General features: G+C 46.0%; 1 protein-coding gene across 1 annotated transcript; it reads left to right on the forward strand.

The window, feature by feature from the left end:
• Positions 1–38: 38 nt before the first annotated feature.
• On the forward strand, positions 39–12249 carry DNAJA1 (DnaJ heat shock protein family (Hsp40) member A1). Its single transcript, XM_044305420.1, has 10 exons — positions 39–177; positions 6632–6789; positions 6867–7047; positions 7132–7236; positions 8141–8368; positions 8842–8956; positions 9043–9158; positions 9257–9357; positions 10716–11030; positions 11432–12249. Exons 2-9 carry the CDS (start codon positions 6658–6660, stop codon positions 10935–10937), a joined length of 1200 nt encoding a protein of 399 aa, XP_044161355.1. The 5' UTR covers positions 39–177; positions 6632–6657; the 3' UTR covers positions 10938–11030; positions 11432–12249.
• The last annotated feature ends 4163 nt before the right edge of the window (positions 12250–16412 follow it).

Below are 16412 nucleotides of genomic sequence, written 5' to 3' on the forward strand. Positions count from 1 at the left end.
TCCAAATGGGACCGTGCAATGGGCGGTGCCAGAGCGAGAGCCGGTTCCGGATTCCTGACGTCACGCTCTGTCAGACCGCCTCTCTTTCGCATAAGGTCCCGGATGCGGCTCTCTCGTTCGATCTTTCCAGAAGCTGCTGGTGAAGGAGAAAGGACGGCGGATTCGTGTGCCAGTTAGGTGAGTGCGGCTTCTGCTCGGGAAGCTGCTTCTTGGTAATCTCGTCATTAGTCTGCCGTACGGCTCGTTTTGTGTCGCGGACATTTCCCTCAGTCTCCGCCGTTTTATTACGGGTGATTCTCTGGCGGTCGCCAGATCTCTATCCTGTAGTGTACTGGTATTCTATACGGGGATCTTATCCCTCCGTTTACGCTACAGGCCGTGACCAAATCCCGCCGCATTTTCCCGCACGCCTTTCCGGGGCAGCTGTAGCTCGTCTTGCCGGGTGGGGGAGGGGTCCGATCTTTTCTCCGTCCCCTATACCTTAGCAGTGCATATTATAGCCGATCCATATGGAGCCAGCTCGTGTTTAGTTCCCAGTGACGTATATAGTGTGTGGGGGAAGGGAGGGGGTATGCCTGACATGTTTGACTGGAGGCTAAGACCCCCTCTGGTCCCAACATGGTGGCTGAACATGTGCATTATGGTGACGGGGAGGCCTCCAGATCCTGATGTCTGTAAGGCTGGTGAATGATCACTTCTCAGATATGACCGGGCACAAGTTAGTCCATGAAACCAGGCAATGGAGAAAAGTCCTTGGGGGTCATTTATCACACTGGTGTAAAGTAGAACTGGCCTAGTCACCCATAGCGACCAACTGGATTCCACCTTTCAGTTTCCAAAGGAGCTGTGAAAAATGAAAGGTGGAATCTGATTGGTCGCTATGGGTAACTTGGCCAGTTCTACTTTACATCAGTGTGATAAATCTCCCTACTTGTGTCAGTCAGATGAGAATATTAAAGGGGTTATCCTATCTTAGACAATGGGGGCATATCAATGCCCCCATTGTCTGATAGGTGCGGGTCCTACCTCTGGGACCTGCACCTACAAGGAGAACTGAGCGGAGAAACTTGAGGAGGGCCATTAATTTCTATGGAGCCGCCGAAAATAGCTGAGCGCAGACTCGGCTATTTCCGTCGGCCCCATAGAAATGAATGGGAGCGGTGGCTGTGCATGCGCTGTGCGCTCCCATTCACTTCAATGGGAGATGTGGGGAGCTGTGCCTGGTGGTGGACGGACCCTGGGAAACCCAGGGTCTTCCAGCCACAACTCTTCCTGGCTCCGTTCTCCTTGTAGGTGCGGGTCCCAGAGGTGGGACCCCCACCTATCAGACAATGGGGGCATATCATAGCGATATGCCCCTATTGTCTAAGATGGGATAACCCCTTTTAAAGGGTTTCTCGTGCCGTTCAGTATTCGGTGCAGTGAGGAAGCCAGCAGCTGCCTGTGCCGTTCAGTGAGATTTACACTGCAGACACGGCCGGCGGGAGGAGATCAGCGCTGCCCTAGCCCTGTCAATCAAGAGAAGGGCGTGGACAAATGGAGCCTCTAGGAGCAGATGCAACGCCCCCTGCTCCTAGGGGCTCATTTGCATATTATAAAATTTTGTTTTCCTCAATAAAGGCAGTGAGGTGACACTAATATAGTTATGTTGAGCTGACATTAGCACATCGCTAATGTCAGCCAGGTTAATACCCATTTTTCTGCTGACAGAAACCCTTTAAACGTGGCTGACTTCTTTTTTTTTTTTTTTTTTTTTTTTTTTTTTTTTTTTGTAACAACAATGCTGTGTCATTGGTCAGCTAAAATGGTCGTTGATTGTTAAAGGGGTTCTGCAGTTTGTTTTAACTGATCTATCCTCTGGATAGATCATCAGCTTCTGATCGGCAGGGGGTCCGACTCCTGGGACCCCCGCCGATCAGCTGTTTGAGAAGGCAGCAGTGCTCCAGTAGTGCTGCGGCCTTCTCACTGTTTACCGCTGGCCGAGTGATGTCACGACTAGTATCAACTAGTGTGAGCACGGCTAAACTCTGTTCACTTGAATGGAGCTTAGCCCAGAGCTTGACAAGTTTCCTTGGAATCTAGGAGCCAGCTAAAAAAGTTAGGAGCCAGGCGGAGCCGCGTCATAAAGCCCCCAGTAGATTCCCCCATAGTGCTCCCCCCCCCCCCCCAATAATACTGTATACCATGTTACATATGCAGTGTACATGTGCTGAATAGTATGGTATATGCAGTATACAGGACCATGATATATGTACAGTATATAGGACTATGGCATACAGTGTACATGTGCTGACACCTCAGGCTCCTGCCTCACTTGGATGAGTGTAGTAGTAATTTGCACTGGAGGCGTGTAAGTTACCTGCAGGTGAACCTGAGAGCCACGAGGAGGGCGCAGGTCAGCGCTATGGCCCCCGCACAGCAGGTCAGGCCTCCGGCCCATCAGACACAGCAGCTGCTTAACGTGCTGCCAGGCCAGACTCTGCATTCCGCTTATAGAGCACATGGGTGGCCCGAGCCCGCTGGGGGCAGGGCGGCGTTTCTCCTCATCACGTCTGTCACAGTGGACTTCCGCGGCGTACACTCAGCCATGGGCAGGGAGCGTGTCCAAAGAGCAGCCGGGTATAGGGAACCTAAGGCACCGTCACACAGCTCTCCGCTCATCTCCACTCCTGTGCTGTCTCCGGACAGAACAGCGCTCCGCACCCATCGCCCAGGCACCTTTGAAAACAGGCTGACAAATACCCAAGCGCCAGGACTAAATTTCTGGTCGCCATGGCGACCTGGCGCCTGGGATTTGTCGAGCCCTGGCTTAGCCCCACCCACGCTAGTTGATACTAGTCGTGACGTCAGTGGGCTGGCGGTAAACAGTGAGACTGCTGCGGTGCTGCTGGAGCGCCGCTGCCTTCTCAAACAGCTGATCGGCGGGGGTCCCAGGAGTCGGACCCCCTGCCGATCAGAAGCTGATGATCTATCCAGAGGATAGATAATCGTTAAAACAAACTGCAGAACCCCTTTAAATTTCAACCTCAATGTTTTTGTTTGTTTCCCTCAGCTTAAGGCCCCATGCACACAGCCGTTGTTCACGGCCGTGTGCGGGCCGTGGAACCGCGGCCTGGATCCCTCCTGAGAGCAGGAGCGCACGGCGTCACTGGTTGCTATGACGCCGTGCGCTCCCTGCTGCCGCCGCAATACAGTAATACACTGGTATGATCTATACCAGTGTATTACTGTACTGTGCCGGCAGCAGGGAGCGCACGGCGTCATAGCAACCAGTGACGCCGTGCGCTCCTGCTCTCAGGAGGGATCCAGGCCGCGGTTCCACGGCCCGCACACGGCCGTGAACAACGGCCGTGTGCATGGGGCCTTAGACTAATGTGTACGGCGAAGCAAGGTTGTTGTTTTTTTTTTTTGTCTGAGCATGGAAATCATTGGGACTGGTCAGGAGAATGCTGTATTGACTGCTGATGTCAGCCATCTTTAGCTTGGTCCACGGAAGGGTGACTTGGGGTATATTCACTTGAACGTAAGCCGGCTGTATGAATCCCATATTGCGGAGCTCACCCATTGACTTGATTGGGGCTGCAATATACAGCAAAAGATGGGGCATGTCCTAGCTTGAGGCACGGACCATAAAGCCAATGGAAGTGCTTCTGATCCGTGTCTCTGTTCTGCACAGTGCCGTATCTTGAGGATTGCAGACCCTCAAGTGAGTGGGTCCACATCTGTGATATGGCAGCCTATACGGTGTGAATGTAAGCTTTGGCTGCAGTGTGTTCTGAAAGCGGCCGTATCTGCAATACTGTAAACTGAGATCAGTGGAGCCACAGTCTGGATGGGATTTGCAGATATAATCCAGCCATCTAATATCTGATCTGTGGAGTTCAAACACCCCATCACCCCAGCCGCTTTTACGGTGGAGGGGGTGCTGGTTGTCAGATCCGCGCTGGTCATGCGGATAGGTCATCAATATCAGAATCTCGGGAAACACTAAAGCACAAAATGAATGTTGTGGTGCCATTTTTGTTTTTAAGAAAGCGCCTCTCCTCAGGCTGTATGTGGGATTGCAGTTTAGCCCTATTCACTTGTTTGTGTACATAGATGCCAGTTGCCCTTGGCAACAGACGGCTAACTGACTCCTGTTGTCAAACATGTGACCTAGCAACACGTGATGTGAACCCACCCTTAATGCTCATGTGGCACCTTCAGTACTGTGCGGCCATTAATACACACCCACTGAACAGTGCCGTCTTCATTAGTTTAATGAGAGCCTTCTGTGGCCCTTCTGGCGCCACGGTAATTAAACTCAGTACGGCCGGGAACCATGCAGTGGTCGTATCCGGTCATCTGAGCTTCCACAATGCACTGCTATCTGGTACCTCTTGTACCTTTTCTTACAACGGTCGTTATCTCCATAGCAACCATCCCATGTCCTTTCAGAGGGTCTTCAGTGGTGTCTTCTGCAGTCTACCTGGAAGGGGGTTACAACCATGTAGTAACTATTATGGGATGCCCCTGTCAGCGATATGCTTTTTTTTAATTTTTATTGTACAGTTAAGTCTACTTTCACACTGACGTTTTGGCTTTCCGGTTGTGAGATCTGTTCAGGGCTCGTACAAGCATCCAAAACGGATCAGTTTTGCCCTAATACATTCTGAATGGATAAGGATCCGCTCAGAATGCATCAGTTCAGTCTCCGTTCCGCTTCGGAGGCGGACACCAAAATGCTGCTTGCAAACGGATTCGTCCTGACACATAATGTAAGTCAATGGGGATGGATCCGTTTTCTGTGACAGTCTGGCATGCACAATAGAAAAATGATCGGTCCCCCATTGACTTTCAGTGGTGTTCAAGACTGATCCGTCTTGTCTATGTTAAAGATGATGCAAACGGATCTGTTCTGAACAGATGCAATTCGGTTGTATTATCTGAACGGAGGCGTTTGTGGAGGTCCATGACGGATCTGCATCAAACACGACTGTGAAAGTAGTCTTATCGGACCATCCTTTTATGGCCTTTTAGGGAATGTATGATCTAAAAATGAAAAAAAGTCCAGATAGCGGCATAACTAACGACCTGAAGAGTTAAAGGGATTTTCCCATCTCAGGATTTGTGGTAGATCACTAGGTACCTGACACAAGTGTCAGGTAGGAGTGGGACCTGTTCCTATCACCCGAACAGGGCCTCCGAAGGGAAGGGAGAGCAGACGTGCACGTGCCGTACCCTTTTCCAGAAGTCCCATAATGGTGAATGGAGAGCAGACTGCGAAAGCACTGCCACCTTGCACTTATGGCACTGCTGAAAATAGCGGTTCTGGGGACGGGCTGGTTCCACCTTTGGGTATCACTGTGCCACAAATTTGGGGGGGGGGGGGCACCCCTTGACAACATTGCTGTACATTTAATCTTTTAACACATGACGTCTGCTCCGGAGGACCATAGTAATCGCGTGTCTGCTGATGTCCAGGGCTAATGTCTAGCTACAATTATTCCCCAACCCAAAAAGTGCCACACAAGCAATGTACCTAACAGTAGTGCTGGAGCTCCATATTGTACCCAAGTGTTAGTGGTGCACAACACAGGAAAAGTGCCCACAGTAAAATAGTGCCACCTTTTGTATCCCACAATAATTGTGCCCCCATAGCAGTAGTCTGAATAGTACTGGTGCCCCTGTTTTGTTCCCCCATGGTAACGGTGTCAAGTGGGCTGATACACACAACAATTGTTTTGCAGTCTGTGATTTGCAGATCCGCAAAACACTGATACCGGTCTTGTGCATTCTCTATTTTGCGCAAAGGGCCAGCCCTTAGTAGAACATCCCTATCCTTGTCCATAATGTAGACAATAATAGCACATGTCCTGTTTGTTTTTTTTTTTGTTTTTTTTCGGAACACAGACACGAAACTAGACTTACGCAAAGTAATAACTTCGGCTCATAAGAGCTAATACATTCTAATACTGTATAGAGCGCTTATGGCTGGCCAGCCTTCCAAAGTGGCAAAATGCATTGGGTTGTAGGGACCATTTCCAGCCCTGGATCTAAGGGTTGCCCTTACCAGGACGGGTGCTCTGCTAAGCATCCAGCGTAGGGTTTTGTTTCTAACCATGATCTAGCCCGAGGCTGGCCAACCTGCGTCTCTCCAGCTGTTGCAAAACTACAACTCCCAGCATGCTCAGACAGCCTACAGCAGGGCATCGTAGGAATTGTAGTTTTACAACAGCTGGAGAGCCACAGGTTGGCCAGCCCTGATCTAGCCAGTGTACAGGGCGGATTAGAATAATTAAAAACTAGCTAAAAGAACCCTTGATTGGTTGCAAGTGTCAAACCTGGAGTGCACTTGTTTTTCTTACACATCTGGCACATTTTGTTTTTTTAGGCTTTGTGTATGTTTTTAACACTTACCGAATAAAGGTTATGTTTTATATTTTTGTGTATACAGTTATCTATTTTCCCTTCTGCACCCATCTGATCTCATAGTATTTTATCAGTCTCCCAGCCCCTCCTGCTATAACATGCTGCCTACAGATTGCACGTATGTACAGTGTGACAGGTTCCCTCTAAATGTCTTGTATGAGTTCACTATAGTATCATAGCATTGGCTGTGTAATTAAGAGATAAATACTTCTTTTTACAGTAACATTTGAAGATACCTGAAGAAAAATGGTGGTTGAAACAGGGTACTATGATGTTCTGGGGGTAAAGCCTAATGCCACCCAGGAAGAGCTCAAAAAGGCCTACAGAAAACTTGCATTGAAGTACCATCCCGACAAGAATCCCAATGAAGGGGAAAAGGTTGGTATCATTATTGAGAATGGCATACCTGTTTTATGGTTATGAGACTTGTATAGTAATTGTACTGCATTTTATAGTTCAAGCAGATTTCTCAAGCCTATGAAGTACTTTCTGATGCAAAGAAGCGAGATTTGTATGACAAGGGTGGTGAGCAGGCCATCAAAGAGGGTGGAATGGGAGGTGGTGGATTTGGCTCACCAATGGACATCTTTGATATGTTCTTCGGTGGAGGTGGAAGAATGCAGAGGGAGCGAAGAGGTAATGTGCTTATCCACACATCTGTCTTCTAGAAGATTCAGGATTTCTTGAGACTGTTTTAACCAAAGGTATCATTGCTTGCAGGTAAAAACGTAGTCCACCAGCTCTCCGTGTCACTGGAAGATCTGTATAACGGGGCTACACGCAAACTGGCTCTACAGAAGAACACCATTTGTGACAAATGTGAAGGTATGGTGTGAAGCACAGTAATTCAACTTAGTTAATGAGCTCCTGTTTCAGATGTACCCAGACATCAGCAGCCTGTCTGCACTGCCCCGGTAGCAGCAGCAAATCCTCTGCATTTGCACTGATACTTGGAGCAACAGTGCAAGATTGACAGGGCCAAGCATAGTCTAGTCCTGTCAGTTGAGGGGGAGGGTGGGACCAGCCTCTCGCTCCAAAAAAAGTTAACGGATTGATTTAATTGAAAATTGAAGTTATTTCCATCTTGGTGTGCTGAGTAACCTGATTCCAAAGCTCCTGCCAGAAACAATGCATGCTTTGAATGGGTGTTAGCAGAATGTGTGTGCCTCAGCTTATAAGGGGCGTTTTTAAGGGTACATGTCACTGTGAAAATCCAAAATAATCCGCAAGCTGCATGTTTATAGAGCGTGAGAAGCTGAGCCGATAGATAAATGAAATACAGGTTTTACCCACAAAACGATCAATCATTCTGGGCTTTGACGCCAAGGAGGCGGTCCGATCAGTGACCACTAGCTCCGTGAGCACACTCATAGATGGAAGGCTGTCAGTTACTGTCAAATCCTGAAATGGCTTAAAGGGGTATTCCAGCTGTTAAAGTTATCCCCTATCCACCGGCTAGGGGATAACTATTAGGTCACTGAGACCCCCACTCATCATGAAACCGGGAGCCCTGTGTAGCTCCCTGAAAGGAAAGCACAAGGCACAGTTATAATGAGATATAAATTGACATTTACTGGGGAATAAAAGTATTTACTAAAGTAGACCTGTCCACAGAGGTGATGCACAGTGCCAGAGAAGTGCTCATATTGGGTTGTTTCCTGGTATGGTCAGTGGACTATAGCTTCAGTTCTACATGGGATTATGTAGCATGTGCTTGCTTTAATTTCAGGTCGTGGCGGTAGAAAAGGAGCTGTGGAATGCTGTGTGAATTGCAGAGGTTCTGGGATGCAAATTCGAATCCATCAAATAGGGCCAGGAATGGTCCAGCAGATCCAATCTGTATGTCCAGAATGTCAAGGTCAAGGGGAGAGAATCAATCCAAAAGACCGGTGTAAGAACTGCAATGGACGGAAGATTATCAGAGAAAAGAAGATTCTGGAAGTTCATATTGACAAAGGTTTGTGGCTACAGACTGGCTGTTGTAATCCTTTCTGCCTTTAATTGTCGTAAAGAACTGAGTATTTTTTTTTTTTTTCTAAGCTTTCAGGCTGACATTTTAACACCATTTTAGTGGCATTAAAAAAAAAATTCTCTCCTATTCAAAATGGTGTTAGTCTAAAGAATTAAAATTTCGACTGGGGCAAGTAATGAAAAAAATATATTTTATTAGCCCTCAGGTCAGACCTCAGCTTAGAGCCCCAATCAGACCTCCATTGTGGAAACTCTCATTAGTAATCTCTTCACAAGATGCAAAAAGTGCATCTTGTAGGGCAAAAAAATAAATGATACATACATTTGTCCTAAGTTTTGACAGTTTTCTTTGGCTTCTCCATAAGACTTTTAAAGTGTCAGAAAAAAAACTAAATCAATAAAAAAAAAAAAAAAAAAAAAACCCTGTTATCCAATTACTTTCACACTTTTTTCACACAGGAATGAAGGATGGTCAGAAAATCACATTCTCTGGAGAGGGTGACCAAGAGCCAGGCCTTGAGGCAGGAGATATCATTATTGTATTGGATCTGAAGGATCATGCTGTGTTTACTAGGTATGAAATAGCAATTTCTTGTCCAACACTTGTTTTTTAAAATTCTGAATAGGAAAAATAAATGTGTTTCTTTGAATGTACTGCAGGAGGGGAGAGGATCTTCTGATGCACATGGAAATTGAGCTTGTGGAGGCGCTGTGTGGCTTTCAAAAACCCATAGTGACGCTGGATTCAAGGACTATAATTATTACTTCTCATCCTGGTTAGTAGATTGACTCCAAAACTGGTCCATGCCACGGCTAGACAGAAAGCACTAGAACTCATTGGAAAGTAACACATGATGTCTCTATTTTCTTTTAGGTCAGATTGTCAAACATGGAGATGTTAAATGTGTGTTAAATGAAGGTATGCCACTCTATCGCAGACCATATGAAAAAGGACGCCTTATTGTTGAATTCCAGGTGAGTTATTTCTTCTGCTTTATTGATTTGGGGATTTAGCTGAAATATTATGATGTGATGAAATGAAAAATCATGATCAGAACAAGTGCATACCTGGCACGGTGACTACCATAAACTTAGCCCTTTTTAATGGGAGTCTGTCACCACATTTGAGCATATTAGACAGATCCAATAGCGTTATATGTGCCACCCAGAAGTTAAAAACGGTACCTTTGTTACATATACCGGAGTCGTCTTTCAGCTAAAAATGAACTTTGAAGATTCTGTAAATGCGCCCTCTCAAGTGCCCAGGGCAGCGTCTCAATCTTCCGAGCCCAAGGCCGGACCTCCCCAACGGCTCATAACCCCGCCCTCCGTGTGCCTCTGCCCGCCCACTCTCCATTCCTCTCCTTTTCCTTTGTGGCTGCGTGTTCAAATTCGTAGCGGGCGCAGTGGAAAAGGAGGAGGAGAGTAAACGGGCGGGCAGAGGCACACTGAGGGCGGGGTTATGAGCCGTTGGGGAAGTCCGGTCTTGGGCTCGGAAGATTGAGACTCTGCCCTGGGCACTTGAGAGGGTGCATTTACAGAATCTTCAAAGTTCATTTTTTGGCTGAAAGAAGACCCCTCCGGTATATGCAACAAAGGTACAGTTTTTTTAACTTCTGGGTGGCACATATAACGCTATTGGATCTGTCTAATATGCTCAAATGTGGTGACAGACTCCCTTTTAAGTGAATGGGCAGAGTGTATATGAGCTGCACCACTTAGGTGCTGTGCTTGGTGGTGGTGCCATAGTTCTCCAGTTTGCATTTCTTCTGAATGTACACCTTTAATTTAATAGCCTGGGCACACAAACCAACATTTTATTGCTCCAAGGTATATGGAAAACGGTTCAGGTTTTTAGACTTTATTCTTCCATATGCCAAATATTAGCATTTAGACTACTGTGTTCATAAGACCTCACCAATCTGATGTTTCACAAGACTCTGACCTTAGTTGTGGCGCATTATGTTTGTTTCACTTCCCTGTCACAGTACGTGATCGGGCTATGTGTGACAGCCCAAACCTGCCAATGGCATTGTATGTAACAGTGCAGCGCCACCGCTCTTCGCGTAAATTAATGGGCTGCAGGTACAATGCCCGTTAACCCCTTCCCAACCACACAATGTAAATTAAGTAGCTTGCCCATTGTAATCTGAGCTTTTGGGGGAAATTGATCATGTCCTGCACTCCAGCTTCCAGAAGTTGCAAGTTGGGGGGCTTTGAGGTCGCTTGCACAGATAGTTAGCCACTTTTTTACATTGTTGCACCACTTGCTCTAGTTTTAAAAGGGCGTATGGCTAGCCATATTAATTAGCTTCACCCATCCCTCTTTGCAGGTTAACTTTCCTTCCAGTGGCTTCATTTCAGCTGACCGACTTCCTTTGTTAGAAAAGCTGCTACCTTCAAGAAAAGTAATTGAAGAGAATGAAGATATGGAGCAAGTTGAGCTCATGGAATTTGATCCATCTCAGCAGAGGCGTTCACATTACAATGGAGAAGCATATCATGATGATGATGAGGACCACCCAAGAGGTGGAGTTCAGTGCCAGACCTCCTAGGTCAAAGCGGTGAAATTTTTAGTTTTCTAGTATTGCTCACAACTTGGTGGACAAGATGACCATGCAGTGCGTTCTTTGGCTTGAGTGGGCTGAAGATGCTTGGAAAACATTGTTGAGCAATGGCGTTTAGGCTTCTTCGGTACTGAAATTGGATAAACATGTGTTTGTACACAGAGACTCTTATCCCAGTGCATATTCTATGTGTTTTAATATGATAAGGACTTGCATTAAAAGGGGTTATTCCACAAATTATTCTGTGGGTGGGCAGCAGCGGCTCATCAAGCAACTGCATCTCATAAAATGCATTACAGTTAGCTCTTAACATCATCCCCAAGCCCCAGAGATATATATGGTATGTAATGCCCTCACAATTTCCCTCTCCACTGTCTAGTAAGCCACGTTCATAGAAATATTTAAAAGTAGAAAAGTTGTTTGGACTTTATCTGCTTCACTATGAAATCGTACGCCAGTACTGGGGGGGGGGGGCAGGGGCAGCGATGTTGCTGAGCATGGTTGCTCACCTCCGAATGCAGGAGAAGATGGACTAGAACAGTGTTTCCCAACCAGTGTGCCTCCAGCTGTTGGAAAACTACAACTCCCAGCATGCCTGGACAGTCTTTGGTTGTGTTGGCATGCTGGGAGTTGTAGTTTTGCAACAGCTGGAGGCACATTGGTTGGGAAACACTGGACTAGAAGAATAGACCACAGGGGGCACTGCCAGAGAGCAAAAGTACATGAAAATACAAACAATGGGGAGATTTATCAAAACTGGTGTGAAGGAAAACTGGATTAGCTGCAGTATGGCAACCAATCAGATTCCACCTTTCATTTTTCAGAGCTCCTTTGAAAAATGCAAGGTGGAATCTGACTGGTTGCCAGTTTTCCTTACTCTGGTTTTGATAAATCTCCAATAAATTTATTGCATGTATATTGCAATAATACTTCATTTGGTATGGCCCTACTCATTGTATAGTACATTTTGTGGGATAGCTCCTTTTTTAAGCTCTGTACCCAACAGTTTCACTAGTAGTATGTAAATGTCTTGTGGATTCAGGTAAAATAAATGGCATGTTAACTTCTAGACTATGACTATAATCCCAAGAATTTTTCAGTTTGTACTTGTGAATTCAACCTTTTTACATTGACTTAATTTATAGACCTATAAATATAATATTTTTTTTTTAACTACTTGATAAAGCATAACTGGCTTTCTGTTGTGCAGGATTATTTACATGCTTCAGATTGTTGACACGGTCAAACAGTGTAAAAATGACATCCTATTAATTAAATTCTAATTATGAAGTAAATGGTACAGCATCTGTATTCACTTATTATCTCTGTATTCCATGCCTTCAAAAAGGTGCATTTATCAAAGGACTTTTCCCCTCACCCATGACGGCATACATGCAACTAGGACCTCCCATCCAGGACAGGAAACCTGAAGAGATAAAATAGTTCACCCCCCAACCACCACACCTCAGTTCAGGTTTCCTGTCCTCTGGATAGGAGGTACCTGAGGAGCTCTGGCTCCTATCGTTGCTTGGGTCTCACCTCGGGAGGTCCAGGTCTACTTCACTGTAAAGGGACCTATCCCTGGCGGCGCCAGTCTCCTGGGGGAGCTGCTGCCTGAGCCTGCTCTCCCTCCTACCTCCTCCCAAGCCTCAATGGGGAGCCGCTGTGGCTTTGTTCAGCCGGCTCCCGGTCCATTGCAGCAGGGTACCTGGCATCCTGCTTCCTAGATGGCAGTGTGCACTTCCCTGGCGTTTGTGCAGGGACGGCCCCTTCCGGCTCAATGATGTCATTTCCGGGCACCAGGCTAGAAGAGGGGTGGGCATCCTTATGCTTTGGATTAGGTGTTTTAGGCCTAGGGTTAAAAGGAGCCAAGGCGTGTTTTTATAAATTGGCAGCAGGAGAAGGCAGTCAGCCTTGTGTGCACACAGTGCTGTGCAGCATCTGGTTTTCCACCAGCATGTCGGAACCAGGTGATGCAGGACGCGCTGACCCCGGAGCCCTTAAGGCCCACAAGCACGGTATTGTTCCTGAGGAGTGGGGAAGCTTGACTCTACTTCTGGTGAGCTTTATCCTCTCCTAATTTTGGGTGTTTTGCTTTATTGTTATAGGTAGCAAAAACACCAAAGAAATCATCTGGAAAGACTAAACCTAAAGAATGTGGAGGATGTAGAGTAGCCTTAGCAGCCTCTTATATTAAACCCCTGTCAAGCATGTATAGATATGTTGGTTATCCAGACATATTAAGGCCTTGGAACGGTCTGAACTTAAATCTTCTATTAAATCACTTGGTCGGAATCGCCCAAGATCTCGAAAGGTCTACCTACAATAAGGACTGATTCAGATTTTTCTGTGGAGGACGAGGATGGAGAATCCAGCCAGACCTCATCAGATATTTTTTATTTTTTTTCTCTTCAGATAAGGATTCAGCAGGGAGGGCTTTTTCCACCAGACGATACCGAGCCTTTACTTAAAGCCGTTAAAACCGCCTTGCAATGAGAGGATGTGAAATGACCTAAATCTATTCCTGGCCAGGGTTTTGAGGGTCTCAGCCCTAAAAGGCATAGCTTTTCCCCGTTTATAAAAATATGGAAGCCCTTATCAGAAAATTGAAAAATCCTGATGGGAAATTTTATTTCTAATTCTGTTTAAAAATAAAATAAAATCAGTTTGAGGAGTCTGTAGCGGGAGTCTATGACAGAGCCCCCACGGTAGATGCCCCAGTAGCTAAAATAGCCAAAAAATCTTAGAAGGACAAAATACCTAGGGAGGGAAGATGGTAATTCCTCTCTACCTTTTCTAAAGCTGCAGACTTCCTGGCGGATGCCTCTACTGATGTGATCTGTTTTTCCTGCCAGAGCAGATGTCATATCGAATGCAGCTAGATGGGCTATCTGGCTTGAATGATGGAAGGGGGAATCTGGGCTGTAAGTCTAGACTTTGCTCTCTTCCATGTGAGGGTTCTAGGTTGTTTGGTTCCTTGCTTGATGACATCCTAGAGAGGGCCTCAGACGAGAAAAGGGTTTCCCAGTTCCTCAGAAAACATCTTCCTTTTTCCGTAAATCCCAGGCCAGTTTTAAAAGACAAAGGAGTAGGCAGGGTTCCAGGAGAGACTGGGGAGAAGTTTCCTAAAAAAAAAATCTTTGTTTTGTTCAAGCCTCTATTCTTCGTGAAGAAACCCAATGGAACATGCAGAATGATTTTAAATCTAAAAATAATTAAACAAATCAAATATCTGGGCTACAAAGAATTTTGTATGTAGAACATAAAATCATCTGTAAATGTCCTCTTCCAGGATTGCTGGATGGCAAGCTTGGATTTGGAGGATGCATATTACAATGCTTCCTCCCAAAAGTTTTTAAAAACGGCAGTCTGGGTCCAGGGAGAGTTACTGCATCTCTAATACAGAGAGCTGCCCTTTGGGGGTTTCTCAGAGTCTTTACAAAAGTAGTAGCAGCTTTTGTAAGACTGTCTGTCTGGATTTGCGTTAGTGCCCTATCTGGTCGATTTTTTTTTTTCTTTTTCCTTTTTCTTTTTTCCTTTTTCTTTTTCTTTTTCTTTTTTTTTTCTCTCCCCCCAATAGTCTCTCAATGAAAAGACACTATAAAAAGATATAGAATTCCTGTGCTCCACTTTGCAAAATCTAGGATGGGAAAAAATCATACCTAATTCCTTCTCAAGTTTGCATTTTCTTAGGAAATCTGCTGTATTCCGGTCTGCAAAGAAGTTTTCTTCCGCTTCCAATCAGTGAACAATTATGGTCAGTCTTCCTTTTTTACCAGTGTACTTTCAGGGAAGCAATGGTGGCACTTGGGCAGATGACATTAGTGATTCCAGCAGTACCTTATGCACAGATCCACTCCAGAGCGCTACAAGCAAACCTCCTAAAATCATGGGACCGCTCCCCTTTTTCCTTTGACGCAAGGTGGAAACTCTGATCCAAGACGACTTTCCCTGTTGTGGTGGACAATTCCAGAGAATCTATCCGCAGGGGTTCCATGGACATTTCTAAACCCAACTATAATTACCACAGATGCCAGTCCTTGGGGTTGGGGGGCCCACTCCCATAACAGCTGCTGGCAGGGGAGATGGGACTTGAACATGAGGAAAGCATCCTCCAATTTCAAGGAGTTAAAGGCAGTAGAGAGAACTGAAGTTGGCTTCTATTCCGACAATTCTACAACAGTGGCCTACATAAACAGTCTATGCCAGAAGATATTTTATATAGCAGAGGAGAGAAGGCTTTTTCTGTCAGCAGTGCATGGGGAAGGAGAACAAAGACCATGCAGAGGACGAGTATGCATGAGGATGTGTGCACCTCCCTTCCGACCGTTGAGCTCCAGCCCGCACCTTGGTGGAGATGATACCTCGGACGCCACTCTAGCCGTGGTCTTGCTCTCCTGCCCTGCTGGGGTGCTGCCCGTGTCCTGCTGCCTCGTCGTCTGGTCCCCCTGATACCTTGATGTTGCGGGGGTTAAGCTGCTGATCTCCGGACTCCGAGCTGTGTGGCCGCTGCTGCAGACTGGACTTTGGCAATATTGGGAGATGGGTCATTGGTGGAGGGAGTGCGCCCCCTTGAGTTCCCTGAATTTTCTTTCTTCCTCTGCTTACCTGGCCTGCAATTCGGTAACTCTGGATGTTGGCTGACTGCCGCATAGGTGTAAGAACTACTCTTCTACTAATTGCGGGTAAGCTCGAGACTCCTCAATGGTGCAGACTGTCAGGTTGGAGGTGAGTTTGTGGCAACCTGATGGGTGCCACTTGGAAAGGTGGAAAAGTGGTATATTAGAACTGGTCTGCCATTCAAAGATATAGAGATAAAAACGGAGTATGGAAGAATTGAAATGGTGTGAACTAATCCAACTAATTATGTCTAATATAACCGCATAAACTGTTAGGTTTCACAACCTGTGGAGACTTTAGGGTCTATTTAACGGAGTTAACTATACTAATTGGTGTGAGAGCTCAAGCCGTGCTAATTATGTTAATGGTATGATATGAACTAACCTAACTGTTTGCTATACAACTGCAAAAGCTGTCACTCCTTACTACCTGGGACAACCTAATTGTGTATCCTTACTAACTGGATGGTTACTATATTTGTATTGACTGTTAATAGGACGGAGACTTGACTAACTGCCTGAAAAACACAGCACTCTACAAACCAAATGGAGTACAAAAGTATATTGCATTACAAATGCTATGCTATGCTATGCTAATAACTTAGAGATGATTAGCAAATACATTTTGTACAAAATCATTTGAGCCAGTCTGCCGCACACCAAGGCGATCTCTAAGTAGATAGCATAGCATTTGCAATGTAATATACTTTCCATTTCATCCACCATGACTGCTCTACTATGAGATTGACCCTTGACCTCTGTAGGGGCAGGAACACAGAGTTTATAAGTCCACCACCCACTCTCACCCTCTGTTTCCTGTCCCTATGGGGGCAACTCGCAGGGA

Source organism: Bufo gargarizans, chromosome 1 (assembly GCF_014858855.1).
Source record: "Bufo gargarizans isolate SCDJY-AF-19 chromosome 1, ASM1485885v1, whole genome shotgun sequence".
Classification (NCBI taxonomy): Eukaryota; Metazoa; Chordata; class Amphibia; order Anura; family Bufonidae; genus Bufo; species Bufo gargarizans.

What these genes read in the sequence shown, in the direction of transcription:
- DNAJA1 (XM_044305420.1), top strand. Translation starts at nt 6,658, where the DNA reads ATGGTGGTTGAAACAGGGTACTATGATGTTCTGGGGGTAAAGCCTAAT. An exon ending in AATGCAGAGGGAGCGAAGAG is followed by an intron (nt 7,048 to 7,131) that starts GTAATGTGCTTA and finishes CATTGCTTGCAG; the next exon opens with GTAAAAACGTAGTCCACCAG. An exon ending in GGAAGTTCATATTGACAAAG is followed by an intron (nt 8,369 to 8,841) that starts GTTTGTGGCTAC and finishes TTTTTCACACAG; the next exon opens with GAATGAAGGATGGTCAGAAA.